This window comes from Panthera uncia, assembly GCF_023721935.1.
Source record: "Panthera uncia isolate 11264 chromosome A3 unlocalized genomic scaffold, Puncia_PCG_1.0 HiC_scaffold_11, whole genome shotgun sequence".
Lineage (NCBI taxonomy): Eukaryota > Metazoa > Chordata > Mammalia > Carnivora > Felidae > Panthera > Panthera uncia.
In genome coordinates this window covers 71,361,477-71,388,292 of record NW_026057578.1, presented here as the reverse complement: position 1 = coordinate 71,388,292, position 26,816 = coordinate 71,361,477, and the positions used below count along the sequence as shown (strand labels likewise).

General features: G+C 43.1%; 1 protein-coding gene and 1 long non-coding RNA gene across 6 annotated transcripts in view; one reads left to right on the top strand and one right to left on the bottom strand.

The window, feature by feature from the left end:
* Positions 1 to 26,816, bottom strand: part of SPTBN1 (spectrin beta, non-erythrocytic 1) — a 199,180-nt gene that overhangs the window by 112,164 nt on the left and 60,200 nt on the right. For 2 of the 5 annotated variants that reach the window (XM_049650246.1, XM_049650247.1), the window contains exon 1: positions 223 to 1,151. The exons of the other annotated variants lie outside the window; for them this stretch is intronic. In XM_049650246.1, coding sequence (XP_049506203.1) covers positions 223 to 331 — 109 coding nt within the window. In that variant the 5' untranslated portion in view covers positions 332 to 1,151. Of the gene's footprint in view, positions 1 to 222; positions 1,152 to 26,816 lie in introns of those variants that run through there. 5 annotated transcript variants of the gene reach the window in all.
* LOC125936249 (uncharacterized) lies at positions 1,262 to 2,357 on the top strand. Its single transcript, XR_007461971.1, has 2 exons — positions 1,262 to 1,724; positions 2,115 to 2,357. It is a non-coding gene; the product is annotated as an uncharacterized LOC125936249 (long non-coding RNA).

Sequence of the window (26,816 nt, the reverse complement as noted above, 5' to 3'; positions counted from 1 at the left end):
GGAGAGAGAGAATGGGACTCCAAATGGAGGCTTTTCTAGAGAGTGAGAAAGTGTCTCCTTTAAGGAGTGAATGGGGTGCTCACAGCCAACCAGAGGCTTTGGGGCTGGGCCAGTCGGCGGCCCGTCTTCTTTAGGGTTACATACCATATGGCACAAATAAAACCTCGGAACCCCTGTAGGCACAGCCCCAGGGCAGGTCCGGCCTTTGGGACGGGGGCTTACCTTGTAGCTGCTTGAATCTGCCTTCCAGCTGGTTGTAGTTGTAAGGCACCTGCCCCGTGTAAGCTGGGGACAGCGGCCCAGAGATGCTAGACGTCCTCTGCAATTCCATTATGCCCGGCGTAACGCCCCGGCGGGCTGCACGGTGGAAATCCCACTCCGGCCCCCGCCTACCCCCATCCAACACACAGCAGCTTCCGCACGGCTTGGCTCCCGTTCCCTGTGAAAAGGGCTGGACCTCAGGCAAGCCCCATTCCGGTCTGAAAGTCCAGCAGGCTGATCTGATAGGAAGTTGGCTGCAGCAGAGTCCACCTTAGCCCGGCCAGGAGTTACCACTCACGCATCTAATTCCTTGTTGTTTTCCTTTCTTTTGTGGCTCTCGACTAGAAGCTTGAAATAAATTACCGAGGAGGGGCGGGAAGACGGAGGGAGGAAGGGAAGGAAGGTGCAAGTCCTACTTTAAAAATTTGTTTAAATATGGCCAATCCTAAGCATGCCCCATCGCTGAGCCCAGGAGCTCGCGGGAGCAGTACACACACCTCCTCCTGGCTGCCCGCGGCGGCCGCCGGTTTGTAATTTAATCGTGAGCCACTCTCCGTGCGCTGGGCGGTGATGTCACCTGATTAGCATAACAGCATTGTAGAGGAAACGCAGGCTGTACCACGAGGAGGGGCGCGGGGGACGCCGGCCGGCCGGCGTCCCCCCACCTACAGGCGGCCGGGGACGGCCCACGCCGCCTCTACAGCTCCGGAGCCGCGGACCCTCGGGCCGGGCCCAGGACGCGCCCGTAGCAGTGGTACCTTCCCAAACAAAGCTGCTGGAATTACAATCTTTTGTTGAGAGCCTCGTGTAACGGAAAAGTCTCCGATTACTATCACATGAAAAGGAGGCAGCCCGGGAGGGTGAGGAGCCCCGCAGGTCGCCGGCCGGGGCGGTTCATCCACTCCTCAGCGTCCATGGAGATAACGCGGCCACCAGGGCCGCGCACCTAGGTGCGCGCAGCGTCCCTACTGCGCGGGCGCCAACCACTCGGGGGGGGGGGGGGGGGGCCGGCCGGCCACTGCGTACAAGTGAGACAAAGTCAGGGCCACAGCGAGGGGAAGTGTGAGTTCATTGCACCGAAGAATCTCCTCAATAGACTTCTGCGGCCATCACAAGATGTTTAGCGGGAGGTTTTCTGGTATAACACTGGCTCCGTAATACTAAGTCGATGCTGGATTTACGGGAGCACTGATTTGCAAGGCATTGTGGGAGAAAGGTACACAGGTATATACCTCAAGGATCCCTGACCCGAGGAGTTTACCAACCGATGGGGAGATTAAGAGACCAGAAATTATCTTCAAATCCTACTTTGATTTGTAAAATGAGACTCCTGAACTTTTGGGTTCTTCAAGATACTAAAACTCTCCTCCTTAACTTCTCCCACCGATCACAACCAAAAAAAAAAAAAAAAAAAAAAAAAAATCTCGTACAGAGACAGTAACAGTGGTCAAAATATATTTTGGGTAAATAACTGACCCTAGTTTTTTCTTCCCACCACCCCAACCCCCTCTCCCCTAACTACAGACAGAAAACAAATCACAAATTTGGCTTTTCCACATGGAATGCTGCAGCAATACTCACTGAAGAAGGTAATTTCTTCCTAAGGGATTCCAATCTGCACTAAAGAGGTGGGCCTCCACTCCAGGTTTACTTTAGTCCCCAGGGCACTGGTAATTCAAGCAACTGCATCCTATCCAGGGCTAGAGTTAAAACAAACCTAAAGTTCAACTAAGTGCTCAAATGAGCAACCCCCATTCCTGGTATCTACAGGACAAGGTTTTTAATACATCCAGTGTCAACCTTTAGCTTTCTAAAGCCAGGTCCAGGATTTGAAGGCATTTCTCATCATGCAGGATGCTGACAGGAATGTGGGGTTGCTGGAAGAAGCACTGGACTAGGATTCCAAGACTTGAGCTTCTAGTCCTGGCCAAGCCTCTTAATCGCCTATGACCTTAGAAGAAACCTGGATTCTTTCTAAACCTCCCCTGTCAGACAGGGATAATTAATGCCTACCTTTACGAGGTCAATGAGGGAATGATGTAAAAATACCCTGACAATGATGATACCATTCAAATAAAAGTGTATTTTTCAAAATACACCTTTTGCATATTTTCCCCACATATCACATCAAAGCTACAGAAAGTTGAATGGAGAATTTTCTCAATTACAATTTTAACAGGCCCTTCTTCACTATTTCATACATTATATATTAACATTAAATATACTTCACTATTAAATATGAAATTTTAAGTCTCTTAAGTGTCCAGCTGTGGGCAGAGACAAGGAGACTGCAAAGTGCTTGCCAATTAACAATGCTTTATTTTTTAATCTTTAAGCCACTTAGTGAATAGAGTATGAGTCACCACTCTTCGAGACTCCCTTTCAGCTCCCTCTGGTATGGGGAAGTAGGTGAAATGAGCTTTCTAATCAGCCAGGTTACATACTAGGTGATGGGGGTAGAGGCTGGGACTAATGTAGCCACACTCAGTACTAAAGAGCAGACTCCAAACAAGCCAGGCAGAGTGAATACATGCCAAGTAAGGAAGGTTTTGAGGCTGGGGAAGGGTTTAATAGCCCTGCAGGGGCAAGAGGTGAGAAGTGGGAATCTATCTGGTATGATGGGGCAGGAGAAGAAGAGGACACAACCCTGATGATTCATCTGGCCACCTCCAACTCAGCAGTGGGGTGGAGGTAAAGGAAGGCCAGAGTCACTCGTTCTTTATTCCATTCAGCATTTACTGGACCGCCAACCTTGTGCAAGGAACAATGCCCAGTGGAGGTTTCAGAGATGACTGGGAGATGGGAGAGTTTCTGGCCAAGAGGATGGGACAGATACACAAACAGTGTGATAGCAGAAGAACAGACAGGGGCTAAAGAAGGGGAGCTACAAGAGTTCAGAGGACAAGGGAGACACAACTGCCTAGGAAGACAGGTAGAAACAACTCTAGGAGGGATTGGCATTGTCATCAGAACCTGAAACACAGGTAAGACTGTTGATGGGTGGGATGAAGGGAGCCTCCTCTCCTAGTGTGGAAGGTGGGATGGGAAGCAACATAAATAAAGACACCAACTGGGCTGTTCCAGGAACAGCACCAGCGAGTGTTACCATCTGACTGGAGCATAAGGGACTGTCAGGCAGGAGGGAAGCCCTGAGGGAACTAAGCCTGAGCTGGGAACAGTTGGAGACATTTCAGCCAGAGGAAGACTGGGTCTGGGTTGGGCTCTAGGGAAGATTATTCTGGCAGTGGTCAGTTAGAATGGGTAGAAAGGAGAGAGACTAAAAGCAGCAAGGTCATTCAGGTGGTTACTGGAGTTCTCCAAGTCAAAGGACTAGTCAGTGTGAGGCAACAGACACAAAAAGGAATGGACTGATGCAAGAGTTAATCCACAGGACTCTTCGCAACCAACTATACATACGTGGGAGGTTCAAAGGCTAGGGTTGCACAAGACTCCAGGGTTTTTAGAGCTGGTGGCCAGGTGTAGGGGAAGGCTGACCATTTCCTTCTGGTTATGCTCAATCTGAGTTACCTGCAAAACCTAGAGGTGACATGTCCAGAAGTGGTCAAGGATGTGGAACGAGGGAAAGCTCAAGGCTGAGGAAAGAGGCCGGGCACAGTGAGAGATACTGTAGTAGGCTTACACCTGGGAAGGAATGTAAGAGGAAAGTGGCTGGGCAGAGAGCCCTGGGGAAAGCCAGGGGCTGTAAGCAAGAAGAAAAAACAGTGGAGATACCAAAAGAGCTATGGAATGAAAATCCAAGAGAAGAAAGAGATACTCAAGGAGGAAAGGGGGTAGGATGGCATCACACTGCAAACAGAAGGAACTAGAAGTCAGAGGAGATGTGGATTAATCCAGTATGGGAATGAGGAGGTCACTGGGGTAATAAAAGCTGAAGCAAGGTTACAGGGAGTTAGAGAATGAGGAGCAAAGGGAAGAACAACAAGAAGGTAGAGGTGGTAAACAGGAGCGACAGAAGCAGGGGAAGGGGCTCTGGGCCAGGGTCCAGCTGAACACATCCTCTGTGCACAGGTTTCAGCCCTGAGTTGGCACAGGTAGGAAAAGGCCAGTGGGAAAATGGCTTGAAGTTATGGCTGGGGCAGTCAGCCGTAGCCAAGAGGAGAGATAGCCTTAGCTTCTGAGGCAGAAGGGAAAGGATGAGGACATTCTGAGGAAGAAAAGAAGAAATGTAAAGGAGTTTACCCAATTCTAACTTAATAAAGCAAGAGGCCAGGGGTCTTACCCACAATTTATGGTGCTCTAAGAAGAATCCTGAAGACGCTTATGGCAGAAACACAGCATGTGAAAGGGAACACGAAGGGAGGCAAGATAGTTTTCAGAGTGCTCAGCAGTCAACCAAGCTTTCTGCAGAAACAGACCCTGTGATTTGGGGCTATCCCCTCAATCTTTTCTAATCCAAAAAACTAGTGTTCCTCAGCCGGGCCAGGGATATCAACACATGCAGCCAACTCTGATAAGAGCTGTACCTGCCTTCAAGTTGCACCAAGATTCCAGGGCGTAATGAAAGGTGGCCACAACTGACAGGCACAGTTAGCTATGGGATCAAAGCAAATGAAACCTAAGCAACATGTACCTGCCATCCTTGTGGTGCCAGAATAGTATAACCAAGTCCCTATGGTTATCTGTGGACAGCACAAATTAGAAGTGCTGTGGTATACTCAAAGACCCAGGTCCACAGTACTCAGGCTCACCCCATCTCCTGAGTGCCACGGAAAAGCCAAATAATTGCATGTGTGTCTAACCTTCCCTGGACCTCACCTAGAGATCAAACAGGTTGGAGTCTATGGTCATAAAAAATTCCTTCTAGTTCTAAATTTATTGGTGATAAATAATCTCCTCTCTCTTAGAGACTATTGTTGTAGTAGTAATTATCATCTATCTCCATATAAACGATTGGCCATAATAACAACAGTTATCACATTACTACAACACTCTGTAATTTACAAAATGCTTTCACATACATTTTCCCAAGTGACTAAACCTATGAAGTAGGTATTGTGTCCATTTTGCAGACAAGGCAACTAAGATTCAGAGACACTGTGCTTTGCCCAGGCGAGGAACACGCACATTCCCTGCTAGTTCATGTGGAAGTTGCTACTTTGAGGGTTCTCTTGTTGTGAATGGGTTTTGTTTCTTTTCTCATACTTGGTAGACCTACACACTAAGATTCTGTATGACTTAGCATGAAGCACGTGAATGGGAACACTAAGAGATGAGATTAAGCCTCTGTTGCAAGAAGCTTTATGAAGTCTGAGAGGTTAAAAAAAAAAGAATGAAAAAAAGATGACCGCTTTCCTTGCATCACAACAAGCTCAAAAGGGTAAACTACGGAGTGTTCATTTCCTGAACATCTAAACATTAGCAGGATTGCAGTGCCTGGGAGAGGATGGCCAACAAGCTGTGATGGGATTTGTACACATTCAAGGACTTGAAAAACCTACCCAAGAGCTAGGAAAGAAGTGGTGGGAACAGGGAGGTCAGAATACAAGAAGGTTTCACATATAAACTGTTTTGCCAAGTTCTCTGCCGTTTCCCGATCTGCCTTTCTGTCATCTGGATAACAGCTGGACGACCACAGACAATTTCTCCTGAACGTTTCTTTATAGGAAATCAAAATACTACTACTAAAATAATCCTCCTCCACTGGTGTGGCCAGATAGAGAAGCAGGCTCCAAATCATGCCAGTGCATTTATGTTCCCAGGAGCTGAAGCTTACGTGATCTATCTCACCTCTCTGGCCCACCCACCCCCTTCTCCAACCAGCCTCCTGCCCACTCCTAGTCTTGAATCCTTAACTGTGGGCATTCTTTCTCTGCCTCCTCTCTACTGTACAATGCCCAGAGAGCCTTCCGCCCCCCAATGACTGAGTTACCACTGTCCTTTCTCCCAAAGCCTGCCTCAGTATGTGTATTCATTCTCAAAAGCCCAGTCCTTTTTCAAAGGGAACTGCACCATGTACCAGAAAGCTCATCAACTAACCAAGCATACCACCACGAAATCCAGTCAAAAACAGAAAACAGAATTACCTGAGACCTTCTTCCCCTGCCCTCCCGAAAAGAACAATTTTCAGTAAGTCCCACTATAACAACACATATCTCTAACATTTCTGTGCCACGGCTAGCAAGCAGCCTGCTATGCTTCCAGAACATCTCCTTTCTCCCCAGTGGCACCTCACATACAGGCCCACAGCCTGGGTTGCTGGAAGCAGTCAGCAGCACTTCCTCATGACCACATGGCTCCTGAAGATCAGGGCCTACACCACTCCTCAGCTTACTCCCAGAGCACCACCCACGGGGCATTTGGGTCAGGGTTTAGAGGAGGAAAGGTGCTTAAAAAGAGACTTGGAATCTAGGAATCTGGCTCTGCTACTTTCTAAGCGTGTGATTCCCTGAGCCTGAAAAATCAGCCCAATAAGGGGGCCAACTTCAGAGAGCTGTCCTATAACTGAGTAAATGTCTGCAAAAGAGAAATGCCAGGAAGGCAGCCACACTATCTGAGCAGCTATGATCACTAGTCTTTAAATTCTTCGTGGAGGAAATTTCAAAAAGTAATTCTACCCCACCTTTGGCCACCTGTTCACCAAGGGGGCTGTTGGCTGGAGGGTGTTACAGGTTTCCTACGGAGTCACTGACCTCAAAGCCAGGGACCACAGTGGGCACCCCTCTGGATTTCTGGACAAGGACAATTCAGGATGGTAAGACTAGTCCTCAACTGGGGTGGTGCTCACAAACCTCATTCCCTTCTCTTTCACCCCATTTTGCATGGGGAAAGGCATATTCAAAATTATATTTAATAGATAAAAATAAAGCAGTAACACCTCAGAGGTAATAAAAACACAATATTCACTATGAAACAAGTTACAAAGGGCCTCTGTTTTTAGAAAGGCCAATGCTTACTTGAGGTGGGGCTATCAGATTTGATCCTTCAGGACTCAGAATACCTAGAAGAAAAATTAAAGGGAAGGCTAACGGTATTTTTCATCTACAGCAAGTGCTATCTCTGTTCCATGGAAGATATGCATGTTTTTTTTTTCTCTCCACACACACACACACACACACACACACACACACACACACACCTCCTGCAAAACTAGTTACACGGCTGCATTTGAAATACCAGGGCAAATCTAATTCCCATTTATATCCTTTTCCTGTTTCTTGTTCGGCTGGTCACAGCAGAATACAAAGTACCCGACATCTCCGCTGAGAAGGAGAAAAATGGCAAGTGACACTCAGTAACAAGCACCCAAGGTTCTGGGGAAGGAATGCAGTTTATTGAATCTTCTACCCCGGCCAAACCTTATCCCTGCATTCTTATCATGTCTGTTATCTGCACATGCAAAGCTTCCCTGTATGGGCAAAAGAATGCCCCAGTCCAGAGGCCCCACCTTTGGCAAACAGGTGTTGCTATGCCTGTGAATATAACACCAGCCAGAGCCAAGACTGGGCTCCTCTGCTACAGGCAGAGTGGTTCAAAGGGAAAGAACATCTGAGGAATGCAGCTGGGGCCAGGCCTGCTCTTGCCCAGAATTTTGGGTTCTGTTTCCCACTTCCAACATGGAAGGAAAAGGCTGACACACACAGGTGTTCAGAACCACTGGGCCAGAGTTTTACAAGGAAGCAGCTGGGACAGTGAGAAAATGCTGTTTCCTGGTAGCACGGCTCAAAGGAAAAAATTGGAAGAGAGGAGATACAAATCTATTCTTTGTGAAAACAGGCCAATGGACCCTGCCCTCAGATCTTCATACCCATGTTACATTCTCCAGAAGCTTACCATAGACTGGCTGCAATGAGAAAAGGTGAAAAGAGCAGGCTGAACAGGCACCCAAAGAGGGAAGGAGGAAGGAGTGGAGGGAGGCAAACCTCATCATCAAGGCAGAGGCCCCATACCTCCTGGTCCACAGAAAGTAAAAGTCAACCCATCTAACACATGTTTAGTCCTATCCAGGAACACAGGCCACTGGAGGGACCCACAAAGTTCTAAGATGTGATTTCTTCTCTGCAGACACTTTCATCCTCTGCAGACACTTTCATCCTAGCTGAGGAAATAGGACAGACAGATGGCAACAGACACACACAGACACACACACAGACACACACACACAGACACACACACACACACACACACACAGGGCATGTAACAAATGAAGTCAGTGACAGTAACAGTTATAGTTACTGAAAGTACCATTCTGAATGGATCAACAATAGCATCTCTCTATTTGGCTGAGATAAAAACAGAGCAGAGTGGGGTTTCTCCCACATGAACACTGTCTGTGGCTATACTTCTTATCTGCGATTTTAATGTGGCTCCTAGCCAAATCCCTGCCAACAAGTGCCAGAGTCACACAGGAGTGTAGGTTATTGTATTTGTTAATTAGGGGTCGGAGATACTATTTCTTCCTCTTTGAAAAACAGGTCCTGATTACCTCGTTGCAGGTCTATGGAACACTGTGTGCGGCCCTGGCATGTTAAAATGTGAAATATTTTAAGGGTGCAGTCATTTCCTCCTCCTCAGCACCTGAGCTTCTGCCAATCTCTCAATGAGATAACACAGCCTCCTTCCCACAGAACTTTGCTAGGCACAGGCCCTGAATAATTCATGGTCAGCCCAGTCACTCAGGAGCGCAAGGCCCGCCAGCTGCCATTAGCTAGGAGGCAGGCTCCAGGCTTACTGCAGAATTACCTATCAACTACCTCTGAGACCCTCTTTACAGAAGCAAACAACTCGTCCCACTTTTCTTCTCCCCATTTTTAACTAGGCACTTTCCCACTAGATAAAAGTGTAACTTTTACTCGAAAGAAGACAGATGGGGGTGGGAAGACAGTGACGCTCTGAAACAAATGCATGGTCAGGGTGTCATTTCTCCACTTGGGACACTGAGATGACACGGGTAAAGGACCAGACACTGTGCCTCACACAAGACAGATGCTCAATAAATGCCAATCCTCGTCCCTTTCTCCTACTTGTCTTTCTGCTCCAGCCAAGCTTGATTCACACTGCACCCTGCTTTGGCTCTCCCATCTCCATGCCTCTGTTCTGGGTGCTCCCCTCTCCTCTGAAGTCAGTCTATCTATCCTTCTTCAAGCCAAGTTCAAACTTCCCTCCTCCAGGAAGATTTCCCAGATTATCCCTGCTGAGATGATTGCTCCCCCTCTCAGAAACCCTATACCAGTACCGTCAGCACCCCCTTGTCTGGCACCTATCATGCACTGCCTTAGAGTATTGCTTTTCTTGTGTACCAGTCTTATCAACCTAATTAAAATAATGGCAAGTGCACCCGTTACAGACTCGAGAGAAGTGAAAAATGGACTCTAGACTCAGCTTTTGTCACTGACTGGCCTTGTGACCCTGAGCTGGTCCCTTGGCTTCTCCAATTTTCTCCCCCAAAACCACAGGATGTGAAATCGAAAAGCTCTAAGGTCCTCTGGACGTAATGCTCTTGGAAATACATTACCACCTGTCTTAGGGCAGATTCAAGTCTTAGAACACCTTCACTCTATATCGCTAAGCCCAGTTTCCCCTAAGAAAATGTTAAATACCATTCAGTCATTTCAGAAGCCTGGACACCAAACAGAAGCCTGAACAGAGCAAGGGCTCTGTGAGGGAGGTGGCACTATATGGAGAACTGGAGAGCCTTCTCCACCTTATGGAACACCCCTTGGTTTACATGTCAATCCTTCATGAGGAGAACATGAGAGCCAAACTCCTAACAGGTATCAAGAAGGTCCTTTTCAAAATGTACCTACCTAAGCCAACCATCTCATTAATAGATAAGGAAAATGAGGCACAGAAAGGTATGCCCAGAAATACGAAGGAAGTTAAAGTACACCTTCTGAAATCCTGCTGCCTTTCATTTCTAGGGCAAACCAGGAGCTGTGGACAGAGGAAGTAGCAGGCATTTCTCGTGCCTCTCTGTCCGGGAAGTAGGCCCAGGACTCAAAATTAGAAAAGGCTCACCTTTGTCCACTCTCCCACTTCACCACCCAGCATCCAACACCATGGTGAAGCCAAGAGGCTCGTACTAAGTGGCAGATGACCCTTATTTTCCATGTTCTCTGATGCCCGGTGTGTCCCAGCACAGACAGAATAAAGACCCAGATGATGGTACCGACAGCTTCAATCTTACCTTTACAGACTAACACAGAATCAAATACACTGTCAGCCCCAATAAACTCTCTTGTCCAAAGACCCTTTCTCATTTTTCTGCACTGAACTTTTATTTTTTTTATGATATTCTGAGAGAAGAGTTTAGTCAGGAGGCATTTTTTAAAAAACATCTGAAAAATGGACTATTGATCAAAAGTAGAATTTTAATGACAGGGAAGGAATGAAGTGGGCTAAGAGAGAGACTAAGCTCTTTTCTAAAACCTGACATGTTCATCTATAACCACCTCTCCACTCATCTTTTATTACCATTTCTACTGCCCTCTTTCTTAATTACCACCTACCAGGAAAAAAAAAAACACATAAATTGTGACCACGATGGTGCATTTCTCCACTCCACCTTATTTTTATAACATAATAAAAACTTCAGTAAAGGATGCAGAGAAATTGGAACACTTGTGCACTGTGGACAGGAATTTAAAATGGTGGAGGTGTTATGGAAAACAGTATGTAGGTTTCCTCAAAAAATTCAAAATAGAATTACATATGATGCAGCAATCCCACTTCTGGGTATCTATCCCAAAACAAAATAAAACCAAAACCTGAAAGCAGGATCTCAAAAAGAGATGATTCGCACACCCATGTTCAGTGCAGCATTATTCACAAGAGCCAAGATGTGGAAACAATGCAAATGTCCACTGATGAATGAATGGGTAAAGAAAATGTGGCATTTACACACAACAGACTATTATTCAGCCTTAAAAAAGAAAGCAATCATGTGACATGCCGCAACACAGATGAACCTTAAGGATGTCATGCTAAGTCATTATGAGGACATGATGAAAGAAGCCAATCACAGAAAGACAAGTACTGTATGATTCCACTTACATGTGGCATCTAGAGTAATCAAACTGATGGAAACAGAAAGTAAAACAGAGGCTGCCAGGAGCTGAGGAGAGGGTGGAGGGGGTAGTTTTTCAGTGGGTACAGAGTTTCAGTTTTCCAAGATGAAGAAGTTCTAGAGATCTGCTACATTAATATAGTGAATACAGTCAACACTACTGAACTGTACACTTAAAAATGCTTAAGACGGTAAATTTTATATGTTTTTTACAATTAAGAAAAATTAAAAAAAAAAAAAAAAAAACTAGAGTCAGGGGGAATGCAGTACTGAGTGTGGGGACAAACAGCAAATCTAAAGCTATGCGGTATGCATGTGTGAGTCCCAAGCTCTAACATTCTCAAAAACTATTGACCAACACTCTGATCCCTCCAAGCCCGTTCTTCAACCCTTAAGAAAACTTTATGGGAATCTTGCCAACTCTTCAGTTTTGTAAAAACTGGAAAAAAAAAAAAAGGCTTAATAAACAAGTTATTGATTCCAAACTGCCTCACTCACATCCTGCACAGCATTGTAGAGCAACCTCCATTTACCAGTTACCACCAGGGTCAGGCCTCAGAATCTCCACAAGTCCAAACTCCATGAAATTGTTTAAAAATGATGTTCTCTGAGAATAGTCAGTAGTGACACATCCTAGTTGGGCAGGCATGTGCACACTGACACACTTTGGATGTAGGGGTGTGTGTGTGTGTGTGTGTGTGTGTGTGTGTGTGTGCGCGCGCGCACAGGCCCACATGTGCACAGGATCATCTTCGCAGATATTAAATAAACAAGTTTTCCTTACTCCTAAGGTTTTGTGCTACTCCAGCATCAACTGTCCTGCAATACTTACAACTGCCCACCTAGCTAAAGAATACCCATATCCTGTCAGTGTGGGCACACACATAGTTTTCTGTCAAGAATATTTTAGTGTAGAGGTGCCTGGCTGGCTCAGTGGGTGGAGCACGTGACTCTTAATCTTGGGGTTGTGAGTTTGAGCCCCATGCTGTGGGTAAAGGTTACTTAATAAAAGTTAAAAGGGGCGCCTGGGTGGCTCAGTCGGTTGAGCGTCCGACTTCGGCTCAGGTCACGATCTCGTGCTTTGTGAATTCGAGCCCCACATCGGGCTCTGTGCTGACAGCTCAGAGCCTGGAGCCGGCTTTAGATTCTGTGTCTTTCCATCTCTCAGCCCTTCCCCTGCTCATGCTCTGTGTATGTCTCTCAATAATAACGTTAAAATTTTTTTTTAAATAAAAAAAATTAAAAAAATAAAAAGAAGAGGAAGAATTATTATTTTAGTGTAATAAGGACTCATGAAGCAACAGACCAAGGTTCTTACTGATCAAAATGTCCTTCTATCCTGCCTATTAGATTGAGGAAGGGCAAATGGCAAAAATCATTACACAGGAAAGGGGACTGTAATTTGCAGTCATTATAATCAAAGATTTGTTAACACTCTATAAGAACCTGCATTTCTGACACATCAAACACAGAAAGTTAACAAAAAATTAACAAGAGCCTCAGACTGGAGTCTGAGTCACACGACATTTATTATTTCCTGGAGAAGGACAAAGGTTGCTATCAACCCTATACTCCCACACAGTTAGCTTCTCACTGTATAAACAGAAACCATCAGGAAAAGAGGCCACAACATACCTTGGTAACGAAAGGATGTTAGCCTGCTAACTCCCCTGGAGCTCACACACAATCTCAGAGGCCTAAGCAACCTAAGTATCTAACCAGCCAACCCCCTCATTTTGCAAGTAAGGAAACTGAGGCTGAGAGGATGGATGACTTCTCTCATGTATCAACTAGCCAGGCCCAGTGGCCCCCAGATGTCCTGGATGCGATAAAAGTACTGACAATGGCCTCCTATCTGAAGTGACTTTGTAAATACCAGAAAAATGCTTTGTGACCCAGGGGCACCTGGCTGGCTCAGTTGGTAGAGCACACAATTCCTGATCTTATTAGGGTTGTGAGTCCAAGCCCCACATTGGGCACAGAGCTTGCTTTTAAAACATAAATAAATTTTTAAAAAGCTTTGTGACCTAAAAAAAAGTTTTCCTTAGATTTTAATTACCACCTGCAGACAGCAGAATAGCAACAGAAAAGTAGGCATGTTACATAAAGTGTCTAGCTAGCATCTGTTACTTGGTAGGGTCTTAGGATATCCTCACTTACTTAATTTTATCCTCCCTGAAAATGAAAATAACTTGTTGTTCTCAAGTTGTGCAACCCACCAATAGTCATATCTAGGAGAAAATGTATATTTCCACATCATATAAGGCAAATCATTCTGCTATATCTCTTTAGTATACTATTTAACACATAAATGTTTGATTGTTTTTTAAATATATAAGTCATTTAGGCATTCCTTTTTCAACTGGTCACATTTCCCTTATGCTTGTCCAAATACAAAGAAACAACCCTGTACAATATCAGATTCTTACTTCTGCTTTCCTGTTAAATATAGGTAATGTGTGTCCTATTGGGAAAGGTTTTAAAATAAGCTCAATCAGCACTGATGTCACAAATGAGTATTCACTACTTAAAACAAACAAAAAAACCCCCCAAAAACTGCACTCTAATTTCTGTTCCTCCAGCAATTCTCATCTTCTAAGTCTATTCAAGGGATCTCAGTCTTGATTCTCTAATATGGAGTCATCATAGAGAGAGACACAAGATTTTTCTCCATTCAGAAGAGCATTCAGAGACCTACAAATACTTATTCGAAGGAGAGCAATTTCCAGTAGAGTTAGAAAAGGCAAGCCAAAGATAGGCATCAGAGGCTTTCAATCACCATCCCAGACCATAGGAGCCTCTGATTTATATTAGCACTAAAGCAGGCAGGCTGGGGCAAGTAACAGCCCAGTTCAGAAAAGCTCAGATTGGAATCTGTAAAATGGGGGGTAATGCCCCCCTACACTAAAGACTGCTCTTAATACTAAAGTAATATTTTCATAATGTTCTCCAAGATGAAAGTGATACACGAATTTTAAGTGTTCTAGATAATACCAATGAAAATCTAGTAATATTTCTTTGTTATTATCCCCTGATACCAAACTACAGCTGTCTCAACAAAGAGGAACAGTGCACTCAAGCTAAAAACACCCCAGGAAGGACCAGCTCTCTTCCAGTCAGAGCCAGGCTGTTCGACTGGGATTTTCTGCACTGAACACATCTCTCTTCCTCCAAGGAACACAGGTGTCTGTCTCTCTCTCTCTCTCTCTCTCTCTCTCTCTCTCTCTCTCCTATCTCCATCTCTCTCTCTCCCCCTCCCATCTTGGCTATTTCTGAGGGTGGGAGGTAGGGGTAATAACTTTTCAACCTCTACTCCAAGAAAAGTTTTAAAATATTTTTACTGTACTTTCCCTGAAGTCATTCTCTCAGTAAATGTTTGGGGTTGTGATCATTTTAAGGTGTAGCTAGAAAGAATATAGACTAATATGAGCTAAGGCAAACATGATATAATCCTAAAAATTGGAGGCCATGTAATGGAGAATAAAGAACAAAAAAACAAAAAACACCCACGACAAACAGTGGCCCACTTTGCAGATATGTGACCAACATACTCAAACAACCCTCATCTATCCCAAATACCTGGCACTCAAAAGAAAAACTTGGCATGAGGTTTCATATAACCTAAACCAAACTGATATTCCACACCCCACCTCCTATGCTCCACAGCCCACTATAGAGCAAGTCCTCAGGAGGCAACCACAACAGCTTAAGTCCCTGCTCTCTCGAGCCCTTTGCCACTGCCCTGTTTCAGGGCCTCCTCCTTATCTCTCCCCCAAACATGACATTCTCCTAAAATGGCTCTTCTCCCTCCAGCCATTCTCCCAAGTCACCCTCCATGGTGTCCCCAGGGGGGTTCCTCCTGAGACATAAGTCCAGTGCTACCAGTGGCTCTCAGGTAAAGTCACCAGGGGCTTTAGAACCCCTCGGGGTAGAAATCTAGAGGAGACTACTCTGTTTCATTCAACTTGACTCCAAGTTTGCCATTTTACATAGTGAGGTAACAAATTAAATTCTATTTGAAAATAAAATTATCCTGAGCTAAATGTTGAAAGCTGCTGGCCAAAAGGATGGATAAAAGCTAAACCTCTTGGCATGGCATTCAAGGCTCTCCTGCCTGCTCCTACCTTGAGCTCCTTCTACAATCCTGCACACAGTTCCTGAGAGAGAGCCAGGCACCAGCACACCATTCAACAGATCACGTGCTTAGCCTAAAATCCACCTCCATCTACTGACACTGCCTCTCCTGTGAGAAGAGAAAACCTCTGCTGACCATAGACCTATGTTCACTTAATTACCTATCTCTGTATTTCTAATAGTAATCACAGTATCTGGTAGGCACACAATAAAATTTCACTTAGTCATTCGCTAATAAATGAATAAAACAAAAAAAATCAAATACTACCTTACCCATTTCATAATCATGATTCACAAAGCTTAAAAATAGAGAGGCCACTTTGATGTCCTTTAATTGCACCTGCTGCCACAGGGTTTCCTAACCATTAGTTAAAAATTCTAATTGGTACGGTTGCCTGGGTGGCTCAGTCAGTTGAGCATCTGACTCTTGATTTTGACTCAGGTCATGACCCAAGATGGTGGGATCAAGCCCCACCATCAGGGTCTGTGCTGAGCATGGAGCCTTCTCAAGATTCTCTCTCTCTCTCTCTCTCTCTCTCTCTCTCTGTCTCTCTGTCTCTCTGTCTCTCTGTCTCTCTCTGTCTCTCTCCCCCTTTGCCCCTCTCCCCTGCCTGTGTGCTCTCTCTAAAATTAAAAAAAAAAAACTAATTAGTAGATCAATACTAGCATTTAAAAATATGGGGTAGAATAGAAAATATCATAGCATCTCACGAATTCAAGTTCAGCATCACATTGTGAAATTTAAATGAGTAAATACATAAACATACCCATATACATAAATTTCTGTGTATACTAGAATACTATGTAAAATATATTTCCTACTGATACTGTGCTCAATTTTTTTTGTCAAAATCTTAAGTCAATTACAGATTAGATTAACATGATGAGTAAAGTCTTCAGTTTAGTTTAAAAAACAGAGAGAACGCCATTGCGGGGAGGGGGTACCTGGGTGGCTCAGTTGGTTAAGGGTCTGGTTCTTGATTTCAGCTCAGGTCATGATCTCATGGTTAGTAAGTTCCAGCCCCGCATGAGGCTCTGTACTGACAGTGCAGAGCCTGCTTTGCGATTCTCTCTCTCTCTCTCTCTCTCTCTCTCTCTCTCCCTCCCTCCCTCCCTCCCTCCCTCCCTCCCTCTGCCCCTCCCCCACTTGTGCTGTCTCACTCTCTCTCAAAATACATAAGCTTAAAAAAAAAGTTAAAAAAACCCACATAGATACTTCATCCATCATGACAAAATCCAGTTCAGACAATAATGATGTTAAGCATGCCAATTAAAATGGTTCCCTGAATGTGAGGGAGGGTAAAAAAAAAAAAAAAAAAGATCTTCATGCGAATACACCTGAAGAATAATGCCTGATTAAATGCACAAAGAAAGCTGCACCAGCACACCTGTTAATTCAGTGCTGTGGGTTTTGGGTTTCGAATTAGTATCAAGTGCATCCTCTAGCCTGGCCCCTTCTCCATCCTGTATTTCTTAAGGCAGTCTTGAATACCTCTACATTATTTACAACATCCCTACTAACACTGGCCTTCCCTCAAATGCTTGGAGACAACTCCATGAATGGCGTGTATAGGGGCTCAGGGAAGAAGCTGGAAGCTCACACTAATCCTCTGCAGAACAACCAGTTCCAGGTATAAAACTCTGTGTTCTCACAACAGAGACATATAAAGGGCTAACTGATTTGGTCTGTAAACCCGTTTCTCCAAAAATCAGTTTCAGGACTGTCAACCCATGGAACTGTCAAACCCATCTCAAAAGAGGTAAAAACATGCTTGGCCACTATATTCACCAATTTCCCTATGTCCTTAAAGTCACAATACATTATTCCAGATGGCCAACTGTGGCTAGCATTTATAAATTTGTAACGAGCCATTAAATTATCTAACTCCAGCTACTGGCACCCACTGGGAGCTAAGTGACACATGGGAAAACACAGGCAAACTGTGGGCCAACCTGGGAGTAAGAGCCTCTTTAGAGATGCCCCATCAAGTGCCTTTAGTATCTCAAAACATGGAAAGTAAAGAGACAAGGAGCTTTCGAAAGAGGTCCAGAAACACTGCAATGATCTGAGGAAGGAGTGGGCAAGTACATCTTTAGCTGTAGCTCTTTTGGCCAAAAAGTATAAAACCCTAAGGGCAGATTCTTGCAGCACAAAAAGAAGCAGAGGCCGAACTGAAAGCATCATTAAAAGATGTCCCATACTCTGTGTAATGGTTTGTATCAGCTTAAAAATAATGCCCCAAACTTTCAAAAGCATCTCCATAAGTTAACACTGTAGTAGTGAGATCAAATCCTGCAAGAATGAAAATCTAAGACAAATCCTCTTTGCTGAGAGAATACTCCAGATTCTTATAATCAACCTGTCCTGCTTCTGCTTATTACTTTAAAAAAAAAAAAAAAGGTGTTTCAGGACACCTGGGTGGCTCAGTTGGTTAAGTGTCCAACTTTGGCTCAGGTCATGATCTCGCAGTCCATGAGTTCAAGCTCTGCATCTGGCTCTGTGCTGACAGCTCGGAGCCTGGAGCCTGTTTCTGATTCTGTGTCTCCCCCTCTCTCTCTGCCCCTCCCCCATTCACACTCTGTCTCTGAGAAATGAATAAACCTTAAAAAAATTAAAAAAAAAAAGGTGTTTCAATAATGTACATGGAAACTATCTCAAAAGATATGTGTCAAATTTTAAAAGGAATTATCTCTTACATTTTTTTTAAAAGAGGGAGAAAGTGTGTGCATGTGGGGGAGGAGCAGAGGAAAGGGGAGGAAGAGAATCTTTTTTTAAAAAATTATTTCTTTATCGAGAGAGAGAGAGAGAGAGAGCGAGTGCACATGTACGAGCAGGGGAGGGACAGAGGGTGGGGGAGAGAGAATTTCAAGCAGGCTCCATGCTGTCAGTGCAAAGCCCAATGCAGGGCTTGGTCCCACCAACCTCAAGATCGTGACCTGAGCTGAAACTGAGATTCAGACGCTTAAATGACTGAGCCACCCGTCTCATGACCATGAGTATCACGGCCTGAGCCTAAATCAAGAGTCAGACACTTAACAGACTGAGTTACCCAGAAGTCCCTATCTCTTACATTTTAATGTAAAATTCTTAAACACATAGAACTAACTTTCCAATGGGTATCACGGAAATTAGGGGCAAATTTTCCCCAAATAAAGTGGGCTCTTCAGTCTGACAAGTAAAAACACCTAACTGCGTTTTCATTTACACGAGGCACTGTACGAAATGTGGAAAGAAGTATTATTCAGTCACTGTCTTCAAGGAGTTAAGTGATTAGCTGGAGGGAAAATAAAGATACACCCACTTTAAGCACACACATGAAACTAATAAGACTCAGGGGATAGGGTACAGAAATACAAAGGCCAAAGAAGTTTTTTGAAAAGGTGTGAACCATGCAGGAGATGGCTCCATGGAGGGGCTTGGAGTCAGGGTGAACACTGGAAAGGCTTGGGTTTCCTGAAGATTTACAGGGTGATCCAAAAGGTAACATATGATGCAGGCAGGGTCTGGAACCTGGCAAATGGCCCAGCATCTCTCTGATGCTGTTAAGATGCAATCACGTGGCTAGTAAGGCAATTTCACATAGATGCTCAAGAAATCTAAGGAGTCTGCAGAAATTTAAACCTGTATGGCAAAATTTTTATCAGCCTTACCCAATAACATGTGTCCATCACCCAATTATGTCACTACCTTAGAGTTCTGAAAATTCACAGGTTTGTAGGAAAGACATCAAAACTCAAGCTCAGCAAATTCCCTTGAGGATTAACCCAATGAGAATAAGGAAGAAGAATTGTGGAAAAGGGGCATGTTTATCAACTGGAGAATGAAGAGGTAAGATCTAGGATTTGGGGAAGCATCACAGCACTTTTATGTAATCCTGTCACATTCACTGCTTGTTTTATACACATGATCTATTTCCCCAAAATAGATTAAATGTGGGTAAGGAACATGCTAATATGGTGCTTACATTGTTGTACTGCTAAAAAGTCTGGAATGATGCACTATTATTGGGCACCTGTCATACTCTAAGAATGGTGTTGGTCTTTGAGGCCTCACAAAGACAGAATGGGTTAGAGTATTTCCAAGTAACAAAACTGTCAAATTCACGAGTTAACAACTTAGGTGCAAACTAAGCATCTTATTAGAGGCATATTCTAAAGACTGAAACGCTGGTGTACATTTCTCTTTTTTCAAAGATCTTAAAGGAAGCTGTACATTAGTTGCTTTTTATTTTTTTAAGGAAGCAATCTGACAACAGCAAATGTCACCCTGTCACTTTATAATAGTTTTATTTCTGAATCAGGAACATCAATCTAGGGGTGCCTGGATGGCTCAGTCAGTTGGGCAGCCGACTTCAGCTCAGGTCATGATCTCACTGTTCATGAGTTTGAGCCCTACATCGGGCTCACTGCTGTCAGTGCAGAACATGCTTTGGATCCTCTGTCCCCCCACTTCCGCCTTTCTCTCAAAAATAAACAAAAAAAATGTTAAAACGAAAACAAAAAAAAGATCACTGAAATATCTGAAAATGTGTGAACATTTATTGTTACTTACTGTCATCTGCCCAGCACCCACCTCCCTTTCCAGTAACATCTCCGTATGATTCCAGGGAAAGCTGCCACGCTCTCACATTCCTCCATACCTCACACCGCAGTTCACTGGTTCGGGACTGGCCTCCTGACCAAAGCCTAGTAAATTAAAGCCTCCCTATCAAAAACCCCCCACCCCATGTTTCCAACTAGAACTAGAAAAATAGAGAAAGTGGTAGATAGCAAAGTCCAGGGACAGATGGCAATCATATTTAAGTCACCTGAAAGACCACCTCTGACGCAAGAAACAGAAGGTAAAAACAAGAGAGAGAGATGGAAAGCCTTAATTTCTGTGGTTCCAGCGCCCTGTCTATACCCTGCCTTTCCCTCATATTGGCTGTTTAACTCTTCCCTTGATCATGCAGAATGCCCCGGTATCTTTCCCCAAAAGTCCCACATAAAGTACCTTCCTCCACTACACCATTCTGCATTAGAAATGCCAACCATAGCCTCTAACTGCCAGCCAAATACCCTCTGAGCTGTGGAGGGACAGGGCTGGTATGTTTTATACATTTGGCCTCCTGCTCTTTACCAGTGCTGTGGATACCTCTTCTAAAGATAATTATTTATAAGTACCCCATTGGTCGTGGCCAGATATAAAAAGATTACGTGGGCCAATTGGAGCCCTATCTTCATATTCAACCTCATGGGATCTGAACTAGAGAAAACCAGGATATTGAGTCATTTCAAAGAGGTCAAAAGAGAAATGATTGGCAAGATGTAGAGCTGTAACTACAGTACGCCAAAGCCAAGTGCGGGGTGAATTAGGAGGGGGCAGATACTATTACTATGCACAGGGCTTCAACGAATGAAGCACACAGCCCATGTGAAAGATGAAGAATGCCTCCAGCCCCACAGCAGCCTCGGTCATGAATGGATTTCTAGATCTGGGTAAGCCTGAAATTTTGCAGTAACCCTCTCCCACTCCTCCCTCACTCCACCACAGGCCCATATCCTTTTTATTAAGATAATTCAAGTGAATTTCTGTTCTGGACAACCGGAAAGAACTAACCAAAAATAATTTTGAATGCAGGGTTCTTTTCAGAGAAGCCAAACAAACAGTAAACACAGACCAAATGCTTGTTACCTTGCTACCCAGATCCCTCCCAGTGGATTACTATGTAACGGGATCATGTCAAAACAGACAAATACACAAATACTCAAAACCATCTTCTTTAATCAACTTGGTGTCAAAAATCAAAATGTAATTTAAGAGACTATTAACACCTACCCAGCATCAATCTCTCTACAAATCAAAAAACTAATATATTAAATTGAATGGTATCACTGAAGAGGGTGGTTACATAAAACTTTAGCTATCTGAACTGCAGTGTTAACGTAAAACCTACTTTTTGACACTTCCAATTTTTTCTTATCATGTAATATGTTTTATTTTTAAAGTGTACAGGACTTTACTAATGTCCTATATATAAATTATATTTTCTTTTTTTATCTTCCTATGAGGGTACTTACCTCACAGGTCTACTTTGGTAGAAACTGGCAAAGGAGTTAGGCCGTGTAAGTGAACTTAATAAAGGCAACAGATATGACCACATGAGACACCAAACAATGAAATGAAGAAGGTCCTAAGTGTACAGGACTTTCAGATACCTACAATAGATCTGCCATCTGTTCCCAGTAACTGCCAGATAAAAAAGTATTATGATGTTGGTAGCTTTTACAGAATTTTTCTGTCCTTTCTCACTAATCTACCTCAATTACTTACATAAGAGAGCAGAGGAAGAAACGAGGTACCAATGTATGCTATAGCATAAATGAACCTTGAAAATGTTTTGCTAAGGAAAAGAAACCCAGTCACAAAAGGCCACATATTGCCTGATTCCACCTATATGAAATTCCCAGAACAGGCAAATCCACAGCCAGAAAGTACAGTAGTGGTTGCCTGGGGCTAGGGGGAGGTGAAAATGAGAAGTGACTGCTAATGTGTATGGGATTTCTTTCTGGGTGAGAAAAATGTTCTGGAATTAGTGGTGGCTGTTGGACAGCTCTGTGAGTATATTAAAAACACTAAAGTGTACCCTTTACAGGGACAAATTTTATGAGATGTAAATTATATCTCGATAAAGCTGATATTTAAGAGACAGATGGGGTCAGGGGCACATTTGCAGAGAGAGCCAGGAAAAGGCTAGGAAAAGAGAAAAAGCTTAAGTTTTCCTCTTCTGCTTATCCAGGCAGTCCTCAAAAGACAGGTTATATTCCCCAAGTTCATTCACAAGTTAACTTATGGGAATTTTCTCATAGAAATGGTGACTATGGAGTTCTTTAAAAGTAAGAGACTGACTTAAGGAAATTATGTTGCTGGGCGGGGAAAAGGAGTTAAGGCAAAGGCTAAGTGTGCAGTAAGAGAGCAATAAAAGAATGAGAACCAAGGGAAGTCCTCTGAGGTGGCTGAGAAAGGAGAACATGGGCTCTAGAAGACAGGGGCAGGAACGGGGCTGGGGTAGGAAGAGGGAATGGTGGGTGGTGAAGCAGTGTAGTGAAGGAGAGGATTGGCAGGCTGGTGCTCCTCACCAGGATCATTCACCTCAGCTACTAGGGGATGTCAGCACAGCTAAGCTGATAACAGAATGGGAAGAGTATAAGAAACAGCAGCAGGAAGCCAAGCTGATATCCAAAGTGGGGAGGGGTCATCCCCAGCAGTCAAGAGGAAAAAAAGGGAGGGAAAGAAAAACCTGAGGAACTGTACCCAAACAAGAAAGAAACTATTCCTGCAATCCTATGGTCAGGAAACTACTGAAGCGATATGTATACAGAAAATAAATGGAGAGTATAACCCAGAACTACATACACGTAATGACCTGAACAGACTTTCTTTTCAATACTTTTCACGAACCTCTTTGATATGAAATGGCTCCTGCAGATTCCGATTTACAAATAATGGGTGGTATATTTACTGTACTCTAGGCACCATACCTCTCTCTCAAATAATACCAAATAATACAAAATTTAGGGAAACAGCTTCAAGAGTGGATGAGGAAAATAATGGATAGCTATTAAATCCCTGTTAATCCTGACTATAAATGTCCATTCCATCATGCAAGAAGACTTTCCCTGGGGACATAAAAGTGTTCCATCCGAATGGGCGGGTGGGTATGCACATAAGAAAAGCTCTCAATTAATTTTAGAGGAATGAGTCCAAGCTTTAGAAGCCAAAAGCTGACTTTCTGCTTTAATGAGAGGGGTCCTCAGAGATCTGCAGCCTGGCCTCTACAGTTTTGCTGCAGTAGAAACAGAAACAGCCATGCCAAGGTTCAAGCCTCAGTTCCTCTCCAAGTTCCAATGTTCTTCACACTACTTCGTCCATCCTCTCAAAATGACTGGCTTTCTTCCTCTTGTGTTCACCCTTTGCCTCTCAGTTACTAGAGCACTAATTGCTTATACTACCTTCCTGGCACTTGCATACATGTTTGGTTAATGTTTCATGTAAATAGGTCTTGTCTTCCTATTGAGACAATTCTAGACCATGTTTTAAAGATTTATTTATATATCCAATAGGAGGCTAGCTTTGCACTCTCACTAGAAAGAAGGTGAATATTTTATATATGCATACATACATAGATACATGTATAAATTTTTGTTATGTTTATTCATTCTGGCAGGGGTAGGTGATTATGAATTAACAGTCTAATTCTGGAAAGTCTCTAAGTAAAACCATCATATTATAGATTGTAAAAAATATAAAGCCAATATCTAAACTATCTCATTAAAAACTCATGACTATAGGTAGAAAAGACATTAAGACATCTCTCAAAAAAGGTAAACTTAAAAATCTTTTAAGGTTTTAAAATAGGCTTTCCTCCATCTATGTGCAGGTCTATCTATTCTTGAATTATATAAACAACTTAAGTACATAACTTTAACCACAACTTGAAATTTGCACTCACGTGGGAGAAACTATGACAAGTTTTGCTCCAATTTTCAGTGTACAGAATCCAGCTCTTTTCCTCCTGAGAAAAACCCTGTCCCTGAATTTTTATTTTTATCTATAACTGCAGATTTTTTTTAGGATATACCTTTCAAGTTTCCTTACTAATTTTGATTAGCACTAGAAAGCTAATTTAGGCCCAGAGAAACGGTCTACCCTCCTGGAGATTACAAACTAAAAGGCCTCAACAGTGATAGAGGTTGGGGACGGGGGGCGGGGGGGGGGGGGGGCGGTGCGCTTTATCATCTCTGGGACCAAGAGGATCCACCCAGAGAGGGGCTGGAATGAGGCCTGGGATTAGAGGAAGAATGTGCTCCCCCTGCCAGGAGACAGCACTGTACTCAGTTTGGGCACAACATTAAGGCTTCTTAGGTGTCAAGATATCAAAACATAAACTGTGACCTGCTTACTGGGGGAAAGGGCAGACTGATATTTTGAAGAAGAGATAAAAAGTTGATTTTCACTTTGAGGGGAAGACTCAGAACAGGATATGAATATTAAGTGAGAATACTCAGGCCATGTCCCAGGAAAATGTTTCTCAAAAAGTGTATCAGATGCATTAAAAATGCAGATCACTGGGTTCCCTCCTCCAGTGGTGAATCTCAACTTATGGGGGAACCTTAAATGTGCATTTTTAAGTAAGTGTGCTATTGAGTCCTCTGCATCCAAAAACAGTGCTTGAGAGCAGTGCCAAATTTTCAGCCGAAACAGCAGAACAAAGATGTGGTACAAGATCTGTGTTGTTGCTACCTGTGTCTTAGTACCAGAAAGCACAAAAAGGAGATTCATTTTTACAACAATTTGACTGATGCATTATTCCCAATCAGAATTTAAATTTACACTTAGCCAAGTGGCCAACTACTTACTGCTTTATAAATATACTCAAGACCAAATACCTGATGGGTATTTTAAGCTCACATTTGTGTGGCTGGATCTATAAAGTTTTAACCAGTAAGTGTCTATGTGAAGGCATTCAAGTTGCTCTGTCCAAATTGGTAGCCACTGGCCACACGTGACTAATGACCATAAGAAATGTGGGTGGTAAAATACATATTGGATTTCAAAGACTTAGTAGAAAAAATGTAAAGTATCTTGCTAACTTCTTATACTGATTGCACATTGATACGATAATATTTGAGATGATTTGATTAACTAGAAGATGAAAGTTAAAAATCACATGTGGGTAGGTGGCTCAGTTGGTTAAGTATCTGACTTCGGCTCAGGTCATGATCTCAGGGTTTGTTGAATTTGAGCCCTGCATCAGGCTCTGTGCACAGCACACAGCCTGCTTCAGATCCTCTGTCCCGTTCTCACTCTGCCCATCCCCTGCATGTACATGCATGCTTGCTCTCTCTTTCTCTCTCAAAAAACAAAACCATTAAAAAAAAAACATCACATGTGGCTAGTTTTACATTTCTTTTGGACAATACTGCTTTAAACATTTAAAGCAAATCAGTGCTTTAGCTGATTAAATGCTCCACCAAAATTATTGGTCATTCAAATGCTTGTATTTAAAGGGAGTCTGGCCTATACATATGGCCACTAATAACTTATATGCTCTATGGATATAATGTAAAAGATACAATTAGTGAGTGGACTTCAGCTCATTTTCCTATGGCTATCAGCTGTCCTTGATTCCCCACTAACCATGTAAACTCAAGGTCAATTTCTTCTTCCAAGTCCATAGCTTAGCAGAAAGGCTCTTATGAATAATTTTAGCTCATAAATGTTGACGAGTGACAACTCCCAAAGGAATTTCATTTTTAATTTGTTTTTTTTAACTACTCATTTATGTATAGGCTTTTTCCTATAACTTTTCTATGACATGATTTTTTTGTGGAAATAATTAAAACTTCTGAATGTGATATTAGGAATTTATGCTTTGTTTTCCTTATTACAAATTAGTTCAGATTTTATGGCAGGAAAAAATTAAAATACAGGTAAGAAAAAAGGGAAGTCATTCAGAAATAAACACTATTTTGGTGTACATCCTCCCAATTTTTAAAATTACTGCTGATGAGTGTTGATACAAAAATATTAATTCTAATTACTTTATCAATATTTTCAAGCAAAATGTACTTTTTAATGGACTACTTTTCCTTTCCTACTTTATGTTGATTCTACAAAATATAACCTGTAACCATAAACACTTATCACTTGCAAAAAGAAACCATTTACCTTTTACATTTCTTTCAAAGATCTAAGTTTTTTTGTTTTTATTTCAAATAAAACGTTGCTTTGCAAAAAGTCCAGCTTTTTCTAAATCACTTTCATTACCACATGTTCCACACTACTGGGGCAATTTGGTCAGAGGTCAGGAATGTGGGTACACCATCATGGGATGCAGGAAATCATTTACAGAATGCATAAAAAAAAGTCACTTCACAGCACTCTGCCTTAAGGCTGAATCGGCACGGCATGATCTCCGCTACACAACACAATGCACCAATGCTCTTCTCATCTTCCTTCTAAATTATAAATGGGAGCACACAATTTAGGCACAAGTATAAATCTCCCCAGCCTCGTATATATAAAATTTGTGAACATGTGGCAAGAGTCAATATTAATTCTAATTACTTTCTAAAACATTCCTAAGTCTTGACCTTTTGATTTTTTTATTGTTTAGTATTTATTTTAGAGAGAGAGAGAGAGACAGAGACAGAGAGTGAGGTAGTGGGGGGGGGAGGGGGGGGGGAAGCGCAGAGAGAGCCGGAGACACAGAATCTGAAGCAGGCTCCAGGTTCTGAGCTGTCAGCATAGAGCCCGATATAGGGCTCAAACACACAAACCCTGAGATCATAACCTGAGCCAAAATCGGCTGCATAACTGACTGAGCCACCCAGGTGCCCAGTCTCGACATTTTGT